The 21,403-nt window shown below is 42.8% G+C and overlaps 2 protein-coding genes across 14 annotated transcripts in view; one reads left to right on the top strand and one right to left on the bottom strand.

Annotated features, from left to right (window-relative positions):
* DUSP16 (dual specificity phosphatase 16) overlaps positions 1–18,223 on the top strand; it is an 88,310-nt gene extending 70,087 nt beyond the window's left edge. For all 10 annotated transcript variants that reach the window (XM_520751.7, XM_063785449.1, XM_063785453.1 and 7 more), the window contains 3 exons: positions 5,267–5,426; positions 12,090–12,213; positions 14,430–18,223. In XM_520751.7, coding sequence (XP_520751.3) covers positions 5,267–5,426; positions 12,090–12,213; positions 14,430–15,603 — 1,458 coding nt within the window. In that variant the 3' untranslated portion in view covers positions 15,604–18,223. The remainder of the gene's footprint in view (positions 1–5,266; positions 5,427–12,089; positions 12,214–14,429) is intronic.
* Positions 8,424–21,403, bottom strand: part of BORCS5 (BLOC-1 related complex subunit 5) — a 125,113-nt gene continuing 112,133 nt past the window's right edge. For 2 of the 4 annotated variants that reach the window (XR_673284.4, XR_008538441.2), the window contains exon 5: positions 9,207–12,257. The gene's annotated coding sequence lies outside the window, so the exon portion shown is untranslated. Of the gene's footprint in view, positions 8,808–9,206; positions 12,258–21,403 lie in introns of those variants that run through there. The other 2 variants (XR_008538440.2, XR_010147980.1) reach the window with 2 other exon arrangements.

Here is a 21,403-nt window from a genome sequence, read left to right as displayed (position 1 = left end):
ATCCAGAACAGCAGGTGGGAAGGCATAGTATCTGGGCGCATTTGCTGAGAGATGGGTAAATGTGGTGATGGAAGTCTATCAAAATTTGCCTCTGACTGTTTCAATTTTTCCATTGTAGTAGGAAGCAAGGTCATTCTTCAGCTGTGAGTGAAGATGAGTGGGGACATATAGGGAGTTTGAAGAAAAAGGGAAACAGAATGGCATATGGGAAAGAGAAAAAGTGAATGGACTGGGGAAATACAGAGATTGCTGAGGAGTATGAATTGAAAGTGAGATCAGGTAGCATTGTGGAGTGCTTTTCTCTGGCCATGTTCAGTGGCATGGGCAGTGCTGACTAGGTGGGGAATTAGACTTAACTAGGGTTGTAATCTTGCCAAATGAGTACAAACAATTGATGAGGGCAGAGGAAGTTGGGGTAAAAGGAAAGGAGTGATTGTAATAACTGATTATAGAATTTACATTGGGCAAGGAAGGAAGACAGACATCATGGGGATGAAGGACAGAGAAAATTAGTAGATCATCAGACTGTAGGTCCTCCTGCAGGGGTTTACAGATTCTGGGTGTAGTGTAGTATAAGAGATCTCGAGTGAGCTGGAAAGTGGAAGAGTCGTCCAAGAGTAGGGTGCATGAAATCAAGATTATGGAGGGTTTGTGGTTATTGGTAATGACAGAGACCAGGCTAGATCTCATGAGAGTGAGAGGCCAAGATGAGGAGTTCAAAGAACTGTGAGGCCAAGGTGTTGGAAGGATCTTTGAAGGCCAGTGAAGAAGGATTATCTAATCAGTAGAAAGTGTGTATTTGCAGACTTAGCACAAAGTTGAGCTAAATATTTAACAGCATATGGTGACTGCTCTCTAGAAGCTTAAAGATTATGATGTTTAATTATAGGGCAGAGTAAATATTCAGTTGTGTATGTTTTATACAACATGCTGAAACTAAACTGAATGAATTATATAAATATCTTTTTATAATTTAGTAAGAAGTCATTGATACGTATCTATAAATAAAAGCAATCCTTATTCCACAAAAGAATCAGACTCATTCTTCATAATTATAGTTCCATCTCAGTTTCACCATTACAAACAATAAGATGAGTCAGGTATGATGGCACACGCCTGTAATCCCAGCTACTCGGGAGGCTGAGATGGGAGGATCACTCGAATCCAGGAGTTTGAGGTTAGCCTGGACAACATGGTGGGACCCTGTGTCTTAAAAACACCAACAAAAATTAAGATCCCCTCCCAGCCATTTGTATTGAAGTTTGTAAAAAAAAAAAAATAAATAAATAAAAAAAATCAAGAGAGCAATCTAACAACAGTTACATGAAACTTTAGAAACTTTCTTAACTGACTCCAGAGATTCCACGACATCTCTTCCCCACATCTTTGGAAGGTGAATGCCTGCTGCATGAGTAGGCTCTTTGCTGTAGCACATCTGCCTCCACCATTTGAATAGTATACTTACCAAGAATCAGTTGTGTTTGTTCTCGAACTTGTTTAGGCCACTGGACTTGTTATTATAATTATGTATGTTAATTAAAATAGGACATACACCAATGAAATGTGAAGGAAGAGAGATGCGTTTCTGTGACCTAAGTCCGGTGCTTTGGAAAGATTCAGGAAAGACAGATTGCCATATATATATTTGTCAAATTAGGTGGGAATAAGGGAGCTGTAAAGTATTTGGGGGACAGTTTTAATCTAGAATGCTTTGGCACTGATAGTGTTTTACAAGTTCCTGCTCTTCTTTAAAAAATGAAAAGTATCAGTGGTAGATACACTTAGGTGTGATTTGCTTACGAACTCCAGTCAGCTAACCTAGAAAACAAGAAGCTGTGGTCCTGCATCAGAAATCAGTGTATTCATGCATGTTTATTTGTTTTAAGTTAAAATAATGTTTCGAGTATGTATATATCATTTTTAATGATTTCCCCCTTAACTGACTTTTTCCACTGACTACCAATCCAGATAAGAAGGCACTTATTTATGATATTTAATTTAGTAGCCAAATTATATTTAGTATTTAAGGGTTTTTTTTTTTTTTGGTTTGTTTGTTTTTACAAATTGTACTTGTTTTATTTATCAAGTCCCATCTTACTATTCCAAAAAAATTTTCAGGTAGCATCTGGATAGTACATTTAATCAATAGACCCTTTAAGCTAAAAATTTTATAAATAAAGCCATTGAAATTATTTAATTTTTTCTCAGTCCATTTTGCGTTTAAAATATTTTACTAGCTGCATATAGTAGCTCATGCCTATAATCCAAGCACTTTGGGAGGCCAGGGTAGGAGGATCGCTTGAGGCCATAAGTTTGAGAGCAGCCTGGACAATACAGCGAGACCCTGTCTCTACAAAAAAATGTTTAAAAATTTGAGGGGAGCAGTGGCACATGCCTGTAGTTCCAGCTACTCAGGAGTCTGAGGCAGGTGGATCACTTGACCCCAGGAGGTCAATAATTGAACCCACATCAAAGGATGGTTGTGAGAATTAAATGAGACAGTCCATTTAAATGCTTAATACAGTACCTGGCACATTGTAGGCATTCATTAAATGTTAGATATGATTTTCTTAATCAGTACCGTGTGTCATTGTCTAATTAAAAGGTCTCTAACAAAGGTGCTCAATAAATATTTTTTGACTTAATATAGGTTGTCATTTCTTTAAAATGTAGGCTATTAAGGTTACTTGTCAGAAGTGTACATCGTATTTTTTCTATGGAAAATCAATTTTGACAGTCCTTATTGACTTGCAACATGTTTTCTCTTAGAATTTCCTGTTGTCTTTTGATTGTGTACAGTGTGTAGCACTATTAGAGTCACCTCATGTCTCAGAAACTTCTGTAATTTCTTCATTATTGAATTGAGTGGATAGGGATATTACTAATTCCTTTACTTTTAATTTAACATATCTGTAGTACCATTGGTGGAAAGGAGAAAAATGTAGTACCGTTGGTGGAAAGGACTATTGGTGAGAAAGTCCTCAAAGGCTGATTTAACTCCAGTGACCCACTTCTGTTCTTACATGAGTGATCCTGAATCAGTTTCTGCACCCTGTTGTTGATCAGATAGTACTAGATAAACTCAGCTTGGGTTCACACATAGAAAAACAAATGTAACCTTTGCTACATGTACAAAAGTTTAAAGGTTGTAGTAAATACCATTAAGATCTACGTAGCCTGATTGTTAACCTAACAGAAGCATGAGACCATCAGAAGACTTGGGCTCTGGCATAGCTGAAGGGTGTTGGCCAATCTAAGAAATCCACCTAGTTCCAAAAGCTGTTTATTGACATTGTCATCTCAGAGATAAGAGATGGTTGCATACACAGTCTGGATTTATGCTGTCCACTTTTTTGTTTGTGTGTTTGTTTGAGATGGAGTTTTGCTCTTGTTGCCCAGGCTGGAGTGCAATGGCGCGATCTCGGCTCACCACAACCTCTGCCTCCTGAGTTCAAGCGATTCTTCTGCCTCAACTTTCCCGAGTAGCTGGGATTACAGACATGTGCCACCACACCTGGATAATTTTGTAGTTTTAGTAGAGTTGGGGTTTCTCCATGTTGGTCAGGCTGGTTTCAAACTCCCGACCTCAGGTGATCCGCCTGCCTCGGCCATCCCAAAGTGCTGGGATTACAGGCATGAGTCACCGCGCCCGGCTGCTGTTCACCTTTTATGTAAAATAAAGTATATTTATTGTGCCAAATGTAGTAAATGAAGAGATTAGGGAACTGGCATGTTTCAGAAGGGTAATATAGGAAGAAAATTGCTAATTTTCTTTCAGGTAGTTGGAAAAGATTTGTAGAAAAGGTAGTATCCCAAGAGAAGGAAGAAATGACCAAGATTGCTTAGACTAAGATAATTATTCCAGGCTTGGAACATCTCCTGAGAGGCAGCAGGGGGATGACTAAATGAAGCGGGTTTGTGTGGGCTTGCCTGCTAAATGGTGGATGGATGTCAGTTGAACAGATTGTTTTGAGTGCAACTCTATAGCTGGGCTGAAGGTGCGAAAATAAGACGTGGTCCAAGATCTCACTCATTACTTCATTACATAACAGGGGAGATGAGAATTATCTGTTAATGGTAACACACTATGGTAGGTGCTTAATTAATGGTGTGAACAAAGTACTTTGGAAGGACAGAGAACTGAATGGTTAATTATGCATGAGTGGGAAAGAGTTCACAGATGAGGTTAAACAAAGTAGGAAAAGTGGGAAGAGTGTCTTCCGGAAGAAGGACAGGGCCTTCTAAGCACGGGAATCGTGTGAACAGAGGGTGGGTATACATTTGACATTGGGGGTGCTATATGGGACAGGAGCAGGAAATGAGACTCAAGGAAATGAAAAGAATGTGGATAAAGCACCCAGCTTGGGGTTAATCATAACAAAGATTCCTCTAGTTGTTCAGAACATGGTTTAGAGAGAAAACCACTGCAAACTTCAAGAGCTCCTGGTGGCTTTTTTGGTTATCTTGGCTACTGAGCAGTAAATGGGTATAGAGAGGAGAGGATCAATGGAAGAGGTTATTCCAAAAGGATTTGGCAGCCATTTGGATGAGGGTCATGGGGAAGAGAAAGGAGCCCCATTTTATTCTCCAGCTTAGTTGGCTGGGTCGATGTTATTACCCTAAACCAATTTGGGGATTACAGAGAGGAGGCGGGAGTTGGGGGCAGAAAAGGGAAAAAGAGAATATGTTTAGTTTCTGACATTTTAAATGTGAAGGGCCTGTGGAACATCCTGATAGTCAGTAGGTAGGTGGAGATACGGGTTGGAAATTTAAGAGGAGACACACACACACACGCCATCAGCATGTAGAACTGGTAATTAAGACTATAGAAGTAAGTGCAGCCTTCAAAGAGAGTATTTAGAGTGAGAAGAATGACTAGAATTGTATCTTAGAGAACCAGCGTGTTCCGTGTGGGAAGAAAATGTTGTGTGTTCATATATTCTAAAATCATATTAACTGTTGTTTTCTTTTGTATTCTTTGTTCCACTTCTCTCTCTAGTAATGAAGATAATAGAGACTTGACTATATGAATGATGCGTGGGCTTCAAGCATACTATTTTAAATAGCCTTTGTTGTCCTTAAATTTTTTTTTCTTTAAACTTGTCTCTGGATGTCATTTTGCTAGGTTTTTGGACTTCACTGATCTGAATGAATTATATTTCAAGGAAACTGGGCATTTTTATCATCGCATTAAACTTCACTCTTTCAGAATGATCATGTTTACTATATTATTAGTCACTTTAACTGCTGCTCTTTCTCTCCACAGGAGCTGATGCAGCAGAATGGGATCGGTTATGTGTTAAATGCCAGCAACACCTGTCCAAAGCCTGACTTTATCCCCGAGTCTCATTTCCTGCGTGTGCCTGTGAATGACAGCTTTTGTGAGAAAATTTTGCCGTGGTTGGACAAATCAGTAGATTTCATTGGTAAGTAGCTCAAATAATATTGCAGGTCCTGTGGGTGATCGTCTCATGTGTAGGTGAACCCCCTCAGCCCCCCATTTTTTCTTTAGAGAAAAGTAGCCTATTTCAGAGATTTCAAAAGTCTGAAAACAGCACGTGGTGCAGCTTACTCATCTAGTGGTCAAGGTGACGTGTGTGTCACACTGTCCCTAAGGACTGGCCTTGTGACATTCTAGCTAACATTTAACACCACCAAGGTTAAGCTTCACAGGATCTGTAATTATGTATTTGCAGGTGTTTGAAAATCAGTTAAGCTTTTAGGGTTAAATTCTTCCCCCAACTTTTTCAAATCCTATACAAGCCTTTGGGAAACTTCGGTAATATTCCCTGTTGCCTTGTTGCTGTGTTTTTTACAGAGAAAAGTCAAATCTTTTGAAAACAAATCCCATTACATTTAAGTCTTTATGTCAGTGTTTCTGAGCCGGGGTCCACATGCCAATAATTTCAGGTAGTGTTTGATCTAATAGAATTTTCACACACACACACACACACACTCATTTGGTTATTTTCCTGGCAGTGGTCTTGACAGGATCTCATCTGTGCCATACTTTATTGTGCTTCCTGGGCTTGTTCAATTCTGGAGCTTCTCTGGCCCCTGGGTACTTACTACTGAGGCATTTTGGTGCCACAGGATCAGATCTGCTGGGTGGTAACTTGGTGATGTGTATTTGGAATGTGGCTTTAGTGGACAGTGGCTGAGCAGAGGAGAAACACTGCTAGCTCCTGAGCAACATACCACAGTGTGTGACTCTTGATGTTCCATGTAAGGAATTTTTTTTCCCCCAGTTACGTAAGTTGGAGCACCCTAATCCATAATTACTCTGAATTGGTTACCATTACCATAATTAAAAATAAAAGAACCAGTTCTTTCAAAAAAGTGGAATTGGCCAGGCGCGGTGGGTCACGCCTGTAATCCCAGCACTTTGGGAGGCCTAGGCGGGTGGATCATGAGGTCAGGAGATTGAGACCATCCTGGCTAACACAGTGAAAACCCATCTCTACTAAAAATACAAAAAATTAGCTGGGCGAGGTGACGGGAACCTGTAGTCCCAGCTGCTCGGGAGGCTGAGGCAGGAGAATGGCATGAACCCGGGAGGCAGAGCTTGCAGTGAGCCAAGATTGCACCATTGCACTCCAGCCTAGGCAGCAGAGTGAGACTCTGTCTCCAAAAAAAAAAAAAAAGTGGAATTGGCCAGGCACAGGGGCTTATGCCTTAATCCCAGCACTTTAACAAGCCGAGGCAAGCAATCACTTGAACCCAGGAGTTCGAGACCAGCTTGGGCAACATAGCAAAACCTTGTCTCTACCAGTGCACCTGTGGTCCCGCCTACTCGGGAGGCTGAGGTGGGAGGATTGCTTGAGCCAGGAGGCGGAGGTTGCAGTGAGCTGAGATTGTGCCACTGAACTCCAGCCTGGGCAGTAGAGCCAGACCCTGTCTCAAAAACAAAAAGTGGAATTATGTATATTAAGCCCCATATTACAATTTTCACCTGTGAGGGGAATATTCTATTTAATGCTTTTGGAACTTTAAGTAATTCCAAAACACTTGCCTTTTTTCAAGATTTCCAGTTGCTGAGGGTTTCATCTTCAATTAGGATTCATTCTGTGAAACATCTGAAGATAAATGACTTAGTTCATATTAAAGTAATCACAAACAAATGGCCAGGTGGCTCACACCTGTAATCCCAGCACTTTGGGAGGCCGAGGCTGGCAGATCACTTGAGGTCAGGAGTTCGAGACCAGCCTGGCCAACATATAGTGAAACCCCACCTCTACTAAAAATACAAAAATTAGCTGGGCGTAGTGGCACATGCCTGTAGTCCCAGCTACTTGGGAAGCTGAGGCAGGAGAATTGCTTGAATCCAGGAGGCGGAGGTTGCAGTGAGCCAAGATCGCGCCACTGCACTCCAGCCTGGGCAACAGAGTGAAACTCTATCTCAAAAAAAAAAAAAAAAAAAAAATCACAAACAAACCCCCACAAGTTAACACACACCCTCCCATTGTACTTCTAAAAAACATTCAGCAAATCATTGTTTTTGCCTCTTTAAAAAATAACAATTGGCTGGGCACGGTGGCTTACGCCTGTAATCCCAGCACTTTGGGAGGCCGAGATGGGGGGATCACCTGAGGTTGCTGGAGTTTGCGATAGCCTGGCCAACACGTCTCTACTAAAAATATAAAAATTAGTCGGGCGTGGTGGCGGGCACCTGTAATCCCAGCTACTTGGGAGGCTGAGGCAGGAGAATCTCTTGAACCTGGGATGTGGAGGTTGCAGTGAGCCGAGACCACACCATTGCACTCCAGCCTTGGCAACAGAGTGAGACTTTGTCTCAAAAAAAAATAAAAATAAAAAAAATAAATTATGGTTAATGTTCCCATTGCACGTCACATCCAGAGACATTGGCTCTAATTTCAGCTAAAAATCAGATATCAAAATCTATCTAGAAGAGAACATGATTTTCTTAAGTCATGACAATGTGTGGGCTTTAGGAGACAAAGTTTAGTAGAAAAGAGAAGAGAATAGAGAATATGAATAACTTTGCTCCCAACTTATTTTCTCCTTTCATGGACGATATTGGGGTCATCATGCCACTTTCATTCATACAAAAGAACTTTAACTACTTTGCAACTTGGTTAAACACATACACACAAAATACATATTATAATTTATTTGTAATATCTGCAAATACTTATCAGTATTTCATTTGCTTGGTTCTATTACAGCCATCATCCTTATCCCACCCAAGTAATTCAAGGCAAAATCTCCAGGCCACTTTTTGAATTCAGCCTTCACTACAATTGCTAAGTCTTCTCCTCTGTGGGGTTTTTTGTTGTTGTTCTTGCTTTTTATTTATTCAAGCAGAAGAAAGACACAAGAATGATAACCCACATACATACAGAGTAGTAGAATGGCAAGAGCTAATTATTCTCAAACACAAATTCTTAAAGATAAATGTAAAATTTTTTTTTTAATTTTTAAATTTTTTTTTTATTTATTATTATACTTTAAGTTTTAGGGATCTGTGGGGTTTTAAGCCATGGTTAGTGATAGCATGTCATTTGAAGATGTACCCCCTTAATGACTTACAGGCTCATAGGGATTTTTTCTTTTTTGTTGTTGTTATTTAGATTAGATTTGGGTAAGTCTCCGGGTTGGTTGGAAGGACTCAGGTTTATGTGGAGTTTTGTCTTTTAGTTAATGTGCCAGTAACAGAGTTTGCCCGTTTGTGCTATGGGATACTCATGAGGTGCCCCCAAACCCAGCTGGCTATGTATACAGCCTCTTGCTTCCTCTTCACTGTCTCTTGGGCTCTTCCTCCAGCTCTCCTCATGCCAAACTCGTGACTGCATGGACACAACATAGGGAGGTGATTAGGACCATGTATTTTGGAGGCAAACTGTCTGTATTTGAGTCCTGCCTACCCTGGTTATTAGTGAAGTGGTTTGAGTAAGTTACTTCAAACTTCTGTGCACTTCAGTTTCTTGATCTGGAAACTGAAGATAATATACCTACCTTACAGGGATATTGTGAGGATTAAAATAGATAATGTAAAATGAAAAAAAAGAAAAAAAGTAAACCAAAAAGAGAAAATAAAAATAAGTAAAATAGATAATGTCCATTGAACACCTTGTAAAGTACCCGACTCATAATTTGCTGTTAATAAATATTTTAAAAATTGTTATCTGAAGTTCCTCCTTTTTTCTGTCCTTTGAGCTGGACTCTGTAACCCCTCTTAGTATTACTTCCTTCTTTTTAGCTTTTGTAACTTCTCATCCTCACTGCATCTTTGCCCTTTTCATTTGCAGTTCTCTCTCCCCTTTCTTAACCTAGATTTTAGCCTTAATTGCGGTAATGGCCACCTGCTTGTTTCCAGTTTTCATCATCATTGTCTTCTCGTTCTTTATTCAGAAACCTGAAGAGGCTTCTTAGTTTTCTACATTAAAAAGGTAGCCTTGGCCAGGTGCAGCGTGTGTAATCACAGCACTTTGGGAAGCGGAGGCAGGAGGATTGCTTGAGGCCAGGAGTTTGACACCAGCCTAGTCAACATAGCAAGATCCTGTCTCTACAAAAAATTTTTAAAAATTAGCCAGGCATGGTGGTGTGCACCTGTAGTCCTAGCTGGGAGGCTGAGGCAGGAGGATCGCTTGAGCCTAGGAGCTCACAGTTACAGTGAGCTATGTTTGCACTATGGCACTCCAGCCTGGATGAACAGAGTGAGACCCTGTCTGAAAAAACAAATGTAGCCCTTAGCCTAACATTCCCACCACCCTCAAACACCTGCTTCCCACCTTTGAAACCTTCTCTCTGGTTTCTTCTCCAAGGCAGGCTGTTTTCGAATGAGCACTTTGCTCAGTCCCACTGCAGGGCTTTCTCGCACACATTTCCCTTCTCCTCTCTCGCACACATTTCCCTTCTCCTCTCTGCCAGTTCTGTGTGTTAAATTAATTCCTTTGCTTGAAGACACAGTTTAGGGCTCATGTCTCCCAAGATGCGTGCTGGTGAACCTCAACTCCAGTATAGTCACTTGTTTTTTTCATTTTTAAAAGACGTCATCAAAAGAGTTGTGGTTATAAAAACAGTTGTAAGCACATTGCAGAAAATTTGAAAAACAGAGAAAAGGAAACCTATAACCTCAACATCGTAACGCATGTTACTGTCATTGTTTTATTTCCTTCCAGCCGCCTTCTTTTTTTATTAAAATCTCTTTTGAAAATATGTATCAGCCAGTATCAGCTGGATGCCTACCATGTGCCTAGTGTTAAATCTTTTGGGGGATTGTTAGAAGCAAGCAAGATCCTTCTAGGTCCTTATAATCTAGGTTTTGAGATAGATAATTATTAAAATTAATGAGAGAGTATTGTCAACATTAAAAAACAAAAACCCAGACTCCTTCCAGTAAGGATTTGAAGCAGTTTTCAATAATAGGTTAGAACCAAAAGATACACATATTCTCACACATACACATTATAATGGTATAAAGGAGCAATAATCAAGTAATAGGGGCTAGGAAATGTACAGTAACTGACAAAAAGTCTGAATTGCTACTTATTGAAATTGAGTAGAAACCTTAGCTTTGAGCTTCTTAGCAGCAGGGCAGAAAGGGAAGGAAACACTGAGAGTAACGTGGGGTAAATGATAGCTGAGAAGGAAGGGGACGCTGGAGGCACAGGAAGGCATGAGACTGTGTACACGAGTTTATATGTTCTTACTTGTATAGCATGCAATTCTTTGTTTGAGTGTTGCTTGGTATTCATTTGTTATTGTTTTATTGTGTTTGGTTTCCCGATCTAGAAGGGAAGCTGCTTGCTGCTTAATTATTCATATACTACCCAAAACCTGTATGTTGCTTTATATATGATGAATAATTATGTTATATATAATAATCATTACACTAGAAACTTATATTTATAGCATAGGCAGTGAGATTGAATAGCTTTGTATTATTCAGCTGCCAAAGTAAGATTCTTTGCGCATCTGTTAATCGCAAGAATTTTAACACAAGGTTCAGTAGACTTTTGGTAGTATCTACCAAGAATGAAAAGGGGAGAATTCAGCTTCATGACTGAGCACACATGTAATTATTTAGAATTGAGGCAGTCATGGAACTGGCCAGAATGTTAGTAGCTTCCAGGCTGTGTGGAATAACCTCGTCCCCTGCCACATGTACATATTGTTAAGCCCCTCAGCAGTGAGAGATGGCAGCACTGCTTGGATTTCCCTGGTTCTTTGGTTCTAACAAAGTGTCCGTGAGTCCTTCCATCATGTTGTGGGGAATTGAGATAATGCCATAAGACAATAACTCCTGGTATCAAGGAAGGGATAAAAGTTATCTTGGATCTCATTAAAGTGACCTGCTAAACCTGATTCATAGCCTATACAAGGTTTTCTTCTAAAACTCAGTAAATAAAGTTAAGCCATTTTATGACATACAGAAAAGTTGCTTAAAATAGGGAGGCCAGGGGCAGTGGCTCACTCCTGTAATCCCAGCACTTTGGGAGGCTGAGGTGGATGGATCACTTGAGGCCAGGAGTTAGAGACCAGCCTGCCCAACATGGTGAAACGACGACTCCACTAAAAATAGAAAAATTAGCCAGGCATGGTGCTGCACACCTGTAATCCCAGCTACTCTGGAGGCTAAGGCAGGAGAATCACTTGAATCCGGGAGGCGGAGATTGCAATGAGCCGACATCGTGCACTCCAGCCTGGGCGACAGAGCAAGACTCTATCTCGAAATAGTAATAATAATTTTAAAAAATGTAATTATATTTCTTAGGTAATCAGGGAAAAATTTGAAGTGTCAGATAACAGGAATATATTAAATATTACCCATATCTTAGGGGAAAATACTAACATAAGTCAGGAAACCTGAGTTAATAGTAGCTTGCTTATTAACGAATTGGTTATTAACAAACAGTTTTGGACCCCAGTTGTCCTGCATGTCAATGGTGAGGGAATTATCTTCCCCTGCCTCCTCAAAAGAATATTGCGAGGATAAATATGATATACACAGATAAGATTTGCGTAGAGGTTTTCAGGTGGAAGATACTGAGTAAGTAAATGGAAACAAGATTTCACTGCTGAACAAAATAGTTAGTAGTGACCTTTCTTGCATTTGACTTATACAGAGAAAGCAAAAGCCTCCAATGGATGTGTCCTAGTGCACTGTTTAGCTGGGATCTCCCGCTCCGCCACCATCGCTATCGCCTACATCATGAAGAGGATGGACATGTCTTTAGATGAAGCTTACAGGTGAGGGCAGGAAAATGTCTTCTGTGATTGGCTTTTCATTTGACCTGAAACATAAAGAATGATGAGGATGGGTAACCAAATTAAAGCAGATCATGATTATTTTAGTCACACTTTTTACAGGTTACTGTGGATTTTTTAATGGTCTTGTGAAGATTGGAAAAGAATGCTGTTTTACTATTTAGCATTAATTCTGCCTTCACATGTGTCAGATTCATCCTCAGCCACTTTTTATGTTTAAGGAACAACAGATCCAGGCAGAGATCTCTATCCTGTTACATGAGTTTATTGCTTTCCCTAAATGCAAAAGTATCCTTTGTTTTAATTTGCATATGACGGGGGGGGGGGTGGGGGGAAGCTCTAATAGAATGCTCACTGCAGAATCTCTATTCTGCTTCAAACTTTGGATTGCTGGGAAGAAAAAGCCTCATATATGCAAATATGAACCAGATTAACTGTCAGACTCCATTCTTCAGTAAAATTTCCTACATTCTAGAGTCGGCCAGATTGTGTGTGTGTGATTTTGACTGGGTTGCCTCCAGTCTCTGATTCGTCTGACTCCCCTGCATGTCTCGTTGGGTAGAGATGGTTCATTTTTATCTGATAAGGAATCAAAAATATAGAGACTCATGGAGCAGGCCTGATTTAACAGTTGGATTTTTTTTTTCTCAAATTGCAAAGTTTGGAAAACAGAAATGAGCTGCCCAAACAGCTTCCCATGTTAAGTCGGCAGCCTGGAGGACGTGGGTCCTCTGGTCATCTGCACGAGCTCTCATGCCGCCGTTCAGACCTCCCTGAGGTCCTCCTGCTCCATGTAGAAATCAGAAGAAAAGGCACCCTTCTATCACGTTATGAAGTCTCATTATGAGCACCCTACATTTATACTTGTTATTCTTGAGCCAGTTATTTCTATTTTTGTGAATTTGCTTTAGGTTACTTGATTTCCAAGTTTTTTTTTTTCTTGTTCCTTATTCAAATGCAAATTTTCAGTGTAGTTCTACTCCTCCATCACCTGAAAAGTATCCATGAGGTGCAGGGGCCGCTGAAGAATTGGTCTGTCATCTCTGAGTCTTTATTTCCTCCATGAAACATGAAAGCCATCTAGTATTAGTTTTGATCCTTTGATGAATCTTTTTTTAACATAGTGGTTACAAAAATGGACCCAGATATTTGACCAGCCTGGTTTTGAATCCAGCACCATCATTTAGTAGCTGTGTGATTTTGGGCAAGTCACTTAAGGATTCTGTGGAGCTATATGATGGGGATAATGACACCCACCTGATAAAGGGTAGTTCTGAGGATGAAATGATGATTCAGTGCATAAGCACAGTGCTTAGCACACAGAGACCACTTTGTCTTGGTTAGTCTGTCATGTTGACTATAAAAAGAAGTGTTGCTTTGATACTTTGATCATCTGATACCATCTTCTTTTTGTCATTAAATTTAAAATGTGAACTGTCTTGAGAAGTGACTGGTGACTTTAAGAGGGGATGACATTGGAAACTGAAGAAGGAGAGTGGCTGTTATACTGTACTTTTGATGGTAGCACTGGTGTGTGTGTGTCAGGGGTGTCCTTGGTGGTGAATAAATAATCATCTCTTGGCCAGGCATGGTGGCTCACACCTGTAGTCCCAGCACTTTGGGAGGCCAAGGTGGGAGAATCACTTGAGCCCAGAAGTTCAAGACCAGCCTGGGCAACACAGTGAGACCCTTTCTGTACAGAAGAAACTTTAAAAATTAAAATTAGCCAAGCGTGTAGTCCTGTAATCCCAGCTACTCAGGAGGCTGAGGTGGGAGGACTGCACGTGCCCAGGAATTCGAGGCTGCAGTGAGCTATGATCATGCCACTGTATTCCAGCCTGGGCAACAGAACAAGTCTCTGTCTCTTAAAAAAAAAAGACCACCACCAACAAAACCCCATACCATCTCTTATCAGCTGCATTGGGAGCCCTGGGCCTTTGAAAATAAGGAGGCAAAAACTAGAGCCTTTGGGGCCCAGCTGCCTCTTCTGGCATACTCCAGGATGTGTGCAAAGCTTCCCCAGTGCCTAGGGCCTTTGTATTCTCCACCTTGAAGCATCTCCCCGAACTTTTAAACCAATCATCTTCCAAAGTTTTTGAGGTCTGCCTGATAATTCCCTATCTCATTTATTCACTTAATATTCTTAAGATAAAGTGTAGTTGTAAAATTCGGGTTTTTGTTTTTTCCTCTCTCTGCAGATTTGTGAAAGAAAAAAGACCTACTATATCTCCAAACTTCAATTTTCTGGGCCAACTCCTGGACTATGAGAAGAAGATTAAGAACCAGACTGGAGCATCAGGGCCAAAGAGCAAACTCAAGCTGCTGCACCTGGAGAAGCCAAATGAACCTGTCCCTGCTGTCTCAGAGGGTGGACAGAAAAGCGAGACGCCCCTCAGTCCACCCTGTGCCGACTCTGCTACCTCAGAGGCAGCAGGACAAAGGCCCGTGCATCCCGCCAGCGTGCCCAGCGTGCAGCCGTCGCTGTTAGAGGACAGCCCGCTGGTACAGGCGCTCAGTGGGCTGCACCTGTCTGCAGACAGGCTGGAAGACAGCAATAAGCTCAAGCGTTCCTTCTCTCTGGATATCAAATCAGTTTCATATTCAGCCAGCATGGCAGCATCCTTACATGGCTTCTCCTCATCAGAAGATGCTTTGGAATACTACAAACCTTCCACTACTCTGGATGGGACCAACAAGCTATGCCAGTTCTCCCCTGTTCAGGAACTATCGGAGCAGACTCCCGAAACCAGTCCTGATAAGGAGGAAGCCAGCATCCCCAAGAAGCCGCAGACCACCAGGCCTTCAGACAGCCAGAGCAAGCGATTGCATTCGGTCAGAACCAGCAGCAGTGGCACCAGCCAGAGGTCCCTTTTATCTCCACTGCATCGAAGTGGGAGCGTGGAGGACAATTACCACACCAGCTTCCTTTTCGGCCTTTCCACCAGCCAGCAGCACCTCACGAAGTCTGCTGGCCTGGGCCTCAAGGGCTGGCACTCGGATATCTTGGCCCCCCAGACCTCTACCCCTTCCCTGACCAGCAGCTGGTATTTTGCCACAGAGTCCTCACACTTCTACTCTGCCTCAGCCATCTACGGAGGCAGTGCCAGTTACTCTGCCTACAGCTGCAGCCAGCTGCCCACTTGCGGAGACCAAGTCTATTCTGTGCGCAGGCGGCAGAAGCCAAGTGACAGAGCTGACTCGCGGCGGAGCTGGCACGAAGAGAGCCCCTTTGAAAAGCAGTTTAAACGCAGAAGCTGCCAAATGGAATTTGGAGAGAGCATCATGTCAGAGAACAGGTCACGGGAAGAGCTGGGGAAAGTGGGCAGTCAGTCTAGCTTTTCGGGCAGCATGGAAATCATTGAGGTCTCCTGAGAAGAAAGACACTTGTGACTTCTATAGACAATTTTTTTTTCTTGTTCACAAAAAAATTCCCTGTAAATCTGAAATATATATATGTACATACATATATATTTTTGGAAAATGGAGCTATGGTGTAAAAGCAACAGGTGGATCAACCCAGTTGTTACTCTCTTAACATCTGCATTTGAGAGATCAGCTAATACGTCTCTCAACAAAAATGGAAGGGCAGATGCTAGAATCCCCCCTAGACGGAGGAAAACCATTTTATTCAGTGAATTACACATCCTCTTGTTCTTAAAAAAGCAAGTGTCTTTGGTGTTGGAGGACAAAATCCCCTACCATTTTCACGTTGTGCTACTAAGAGATCTCAAATATTAGTCTTTGTCCGGACCCTTCCATAGTACACCTTAGCGCTGAGACTGAGCCAGCTTGGGGGTCAGGTAGGTAGACCCTGTTAGGGACAGAGCCTAGTGGTAAATCCAAGAGAAATGATCCTATCCAAAGCTGATTCACAAACCCACGCTCACCTGACAGCCGAGGGACACGAGCATCACTCTGCTGGACGGACCATTAGGGGCCTTGCCAAGGTCTACCTTAGAGCAAACCCAGTACCTCAGACAGGAAAGTCGGGGCTTTGACCACTACCATATCTGGTAGCCCATTTTCTAGGCATTGTGAATAGGTAGGTAGCTAGTCACACTTTTCAGACCAATTCAAACTGTCTATGCACAAAATTCCCGTGGGCCTAGATGGACATAATTTTTTTTTTCTTCTCAGCTTTAGGAAGAGAAGGGAAACTGTCTAGGATTCAGCTGAACCACCAGGAACCTGGCAACATCACGATTTAAGCTAAGGTTGGGAGGCTAATGAGTCTACCTCCCTCTTTGTAAATCAAAGAATTGTTTAAAATGGGATTGTCAATCCTTTAAATAAAGATGAACTTGGTTTCAAGCCAAATGTGAATTTATTTGGGTTGGTAGCAGAGCAGCAGCACCTTCAAATTCTCAGCCAAAGCAGATGTTTTTGCCCTTTCTGCTTCACTGCATGGATACAGTTGGTAAAATGTAATAATATGGCAGAATTTTATAGGAAACTTCCTAGGGAGGTAAATTATGGGAAGATTAAGAAAGGTACAAATTGCTGAGGAGAAGCAGGAAACCTATTTCCTTAGTGGCTTTTATCCCCTCGGCATGCGATGGGGCTGATGTTTCTATAATTGCCTCAGACTTTCACATTTACTAGTAGGGCTGAGAGAGGCTTTAGTGAGGAAGGAATATTCAGAATAAAACGGTTGAGAAAGCTGAGAAGACCGTTGAGTTTTGATCAGTTGTGAATAGAGTGCAAAAGCCATGGCCAAGCTGTTTTTGGAAACGCTGGCCGGCGTGTCTTCAGTGTAAAAAGCAAATCAAAATGGAGCGAGAGCAAAGGGGCGTCCTCAGTCCTCAACCTACAATCACTGTATGGAATCGGTCCTGGCAGCTGAACATAGGAGGTCACTGGAACAAGTGATAGTGCAGATCGGCTTTCAAACATCCTCCTGGCTTGAGTTTTATCAGCTACAATGTGGGTCCTCTTTTGAAGCCTTAATTCACAACAGCAGCTCTTTGGGGGTGGGGCTGGGCGGGTGTTGTCATTGTTCTTTCCCTTCCTGTAAGTGTCGCTAGTTGCTGCCTCGTATCTCAGGTTTTTCTCTGTTTGAGAAATGGACAGTTTTTTGACCAGGATGTGACTTCATGTTTCCTATGGTGACTTCTAAAACCAGCACAGAATGAATGATATGACTCAACACAGACCGACTTGGTCATGGGGATGATGAGCCGCACAGACCTCACTAGTTGTGCACAAATAATGTGCTATGATGGGGTGTAAAGTGAAGGCAGAAGATGGTCAGCCGCATCGTTATGATACTGGGAAAGTGCTGGTCAACGATTTGAGTTAGTTTTTAGATATACATTGAAATCTTTAATCAATCAGACATTCTCTAGTTTCACACAGTAGTTTTTGATGCTATGTACACACACACCAAATGTGTAACAGTTCACCACTTCCAGAGTGTGGTCATGCCCAAAACATGTTTAAGAAAGGAAAGCAGTAGCTCCTTGCTAACGATGTTTCAGGAGGTTTGGGGGACTTGGTTTTAATGAGCTTCTGTCATTTAGGGCTTCTCTTGGCCATGGTCCCCTTCCTTCTGGAACTGTGATGTAGTCACACCCTACAGCCTTTAGTGCTGGTTCACTAGTGTCAGATAATCAGTTCTTGGAATCCAGACTGCCGTGGCGAAGGGGTGGCCTCGGAGGCAGGCTCTGGAGCTGCTTGGATGTCTTTAGGTGGGGTGGTGGCTGGCTCTCTTCAGCATGTAATTGGGGAAACCCTCGCGTCTACTAGGGGTGATACAGATGGTGATTTTAAAGAGCAAAACTAGACTTCTATGTGAGAAGTGCTGGAAAATGATTTAGGACATGTGTAAAGTTAGATGGAAAGACTGTAAATGTTTAATATGAATATAGTGTTCTTTTGAAGTAAGGCCAGCTGTTGAACGGTTAAACTGTGCATTTCTCATTTTGATGTGTCATGTATGTTAATGTATGAAATGATTAAATAAAATCAAAACTGGTACCTGTTTATACATAAATATGAGAAAAGACCTATCTTTGCAGCCATAAACTCAGTGGGAACACCACCACTCAAGTTGCCAAAGGAGGCAGTGGTGAAACCTGTCCTGTTCTCACTTAAATGAGGATTTAGCTCAAAATAAAGTGGTGGTGTCATCAGGTTTATTCCGTGTTCTGTCATTCACATGGAACACCGGATGATTAGCTAACAGTTTAGTGCCAGCCTTCATTCTTTACTGTGTACGTTAAATGCACACTACAGTGAAGAAGCCTAAGACACTTGGTAAATATTTTCTAGCTGACTGATTCCAGAACACACAAGTACATGGTAGGAAAAAAAAGGCCAGCTACACACTCATGGCCCATTTCGATATAACATGTAAATGATGTTACGATTCCTACAGGAAAAACAGGAAGGGCAATTGTTGAAGAGCTGTCCTCTGTCCTTGCCACATACATCTCAACAACCTCTCTGCTCATGACACTAGATTTGATGACTTATGAGACTAGAAACTTAGTCTCATCAGTTTCATAAAAATTAGGCATTGAAGGAATAAAGCTTCAGTGCAAACAGATGGAATACTGACTACAGAAAGAATCACAGGTGACCTTGAAGTTGGTTGAGTTGAAGTTACATTTAAGAAAATTTATAAGAAAGATTGGGCCGGGTGAGGTAGACTAGAAGAGCTATCTTGGCCAGGACCCTGCAGAAAAAGAGGTGGAAGTGAGATAGAGGAATAAAGGGAATTAGAATAAATCAGCCTCCAGAGATAGAGGGTAACAGGAGGAACAGTTGTTTCAGTGAGAGGCTTCCAATGAGAAGATGCAGATCTTGGGAGAGCCTGAAGTTCAGGCCAGTTACTGACAGAGCTTGGAGCCCCTTCATGACCAGCCTCAGCAGGCTATTGTTGGAGGACTGGTTTGGATGTGACAACTACAATTAGACCAGGAATTAAACTAAGAGGGGAGGCTGGGGGCAGTGGCTCACGCCTGTAATCCCAGCACTTTGGGAGGCCAAGGCAGGTGGATTACCTGAGGTCAGGAGTTTGAGACCAACTGGGCCTACCTGGTGAAATCCCTTCTCTACTAAAAATACAAAAATTAGCCAGGTGTGGTGGGTGCCTGTAATCCCAGCTACTTGGGAGGCTGAGGCACGAGAATTGCTTGAACCTAGGAGGTGGAGGTTACAGTGAGCCAAGATTTCGCCATTGCACTCCAGCCTGGGCAACAAGAGCGAAACTCCATTTTAAACAAAAAATAAACTAAGGGGAAATTAGTGAGAGGTGACAGCGCACTGGCAGCCCTCACAGCCCTCACTCACTCTCAGCGCCTCCTCTGCCTGGGCTTCCACTTTGGCAGCACTTGAGGAGCCCTTCAGCCCGCCGCTGCACTGTGGGAGCCCCTTTCTGGGCTGGCCAAGGCCAGAGCCAGCTCCCTCAGCTTGCAGGGAGGTGTGGAGGGAGAGGCATGGGTGGGAACTGGGGCTGCACGCGGTGCTTGCAGGCCAGTGTGAGTTCCGGGTGGGCGTGGGCTCAGCGGACCCTGCACTCGGAGCAGCTGGCTGGCCCCACCGCCTGAGCAGTGAGGGGCTTTTAGCACCCGGGCCAGCAGCTGCTGTGCTCAATTTCTCACAGGGCCTTAGCTGCCTTCCCACAGGGCAGGGCTCAGGGCCTGCAGCCCGCCATGCCTGAGCCTCCCCCACCTCCGTGGGCTCCTGTGGGGCCTGAGCCTCCCCGAGCGCCGCCCCCTGCTCCACAGCACCCAGTCCCATCAACCAGCCAAGGGCTGAGGAGTGTGGGCGCAGGGCGCGGGACTGGCAGGTAGCTCCACCTGCAGCTCTGGTGCAGGATCCACTGGGTGAAGCCAGCTGGGCTCCTGAGTCTGGCGGGGACTTGGAGAACCTTTATGTCTAGCTCAGGGATTGTAAATACACCAATCGGCACTCTGTATCTAGCTCAAGGTTTGTAAACACACCAATCAGCACCCTGTGTCTAGCTCAAGGTTCGTAAATGCACCAATCAACCCTCTGTATCTAGCTACTCTGGTGGGGCCTTGGAGAACATTTGTGTCTAGCTAAGGGATTGTAAACGCACAAATCAGTGCCCTGTCAAAACAGACCACTCGGCTCTACCAATCAGCAGGATGTGGGTGGGGCCAGATAAGAGACTAAAAGCAGGCTGCCCGAGCCAGCGGTGGCAACCCGCTCAGGTCTCCTTCCACACTGTGGAAGCTTTGTCTTTTCGCTCTTTGCAATAAATCTTGCTACTGCTCACTCTTTGGGTCCACACTGCTTTTATGAGCTGTAACACTCACTGCGAAGGTCTGCAGCTTTACTCCTGAAGCCAGCGAGACCACGAGCTCACTGGGAGGAATGAACAACTCTGGACGCGCTGCCTTAAGAGCTGTAACACTCACCGCGAAGGTCTACAGCTTCACTCCTGAGCCAGCGACACCACAAACCCACCAGAAGGAAGAAACTCCAAACACATCCGAACATCAGAAGGAACAAACTCCGGACACGCCGCCTTTAAGAACTGTAACACTCACCGCGAGGGTCCGCGGCTTCATTCTTGAAGTCAGTGAGACCAAGAATCCACCAATTCCGGACATATTAGGAAGGTGTAGATTGAGATGTGAAGAAAAATAAGGCAAAATTGGAGCCGAGTGTCCAAAGAGATTATGTGAAGGGTAGAGGGTGCATATGGGACTAGTTGATGGAAACTTTTTAGTCTCAACACGTTCACTGTTACTTTATCTTAAATACTCCTTTGGTTTTGTTTTTCTGAGAAGCAGGAATGTTTTAGATCTAGTAAACAAAATTTGTCTATGTAATTTTTCTGTGAATATTAGTCTTCTGCATCTAGAAATGGAAGCGGGAAGTAAACTATTTCTAGCTTCTGTGGGACCCATTCATCCTTGAACGGCCTAATTATACTTGGTTATATCTTTAAAGTTGCAGAATCAACTGGAAAATCACAGCATTGTCCTGGAAGATATTTACAAGTCAGTCATATTGTTGTACTTTATTTGCAGAGACAGCAATATGCACTTAGGTAAAAACAGTTTCATTCTTTTGGTTCCAGCTCAAACACTAGAATCAGTTTGAAAATGCTGTCCCACAGGAAATGCAGGATGTGGCCAGTAGAAGCAACGTGACAGGCAAATAGGGTAACCTGAAGAGCATTCGGTAATGGTCTGCG

The sequence above is a fragment of the Pan troglodytes genome, chromosome 10, assembly GCF_028858775.2.
Source record: "Pan troglodytes isolate AG18354 chromosome 10, NHGRI_mPanTro3-v2.0_pri, whole genome shotgun sequence".
NCBI lineage: Eukaryota > Metazoa > Chordata > Mammalia > Primates > Hominidae > Pan > Pan troglodytes.
This window is presented reverse-complemented; position numbering and strand designations above follow the sequence as displayed.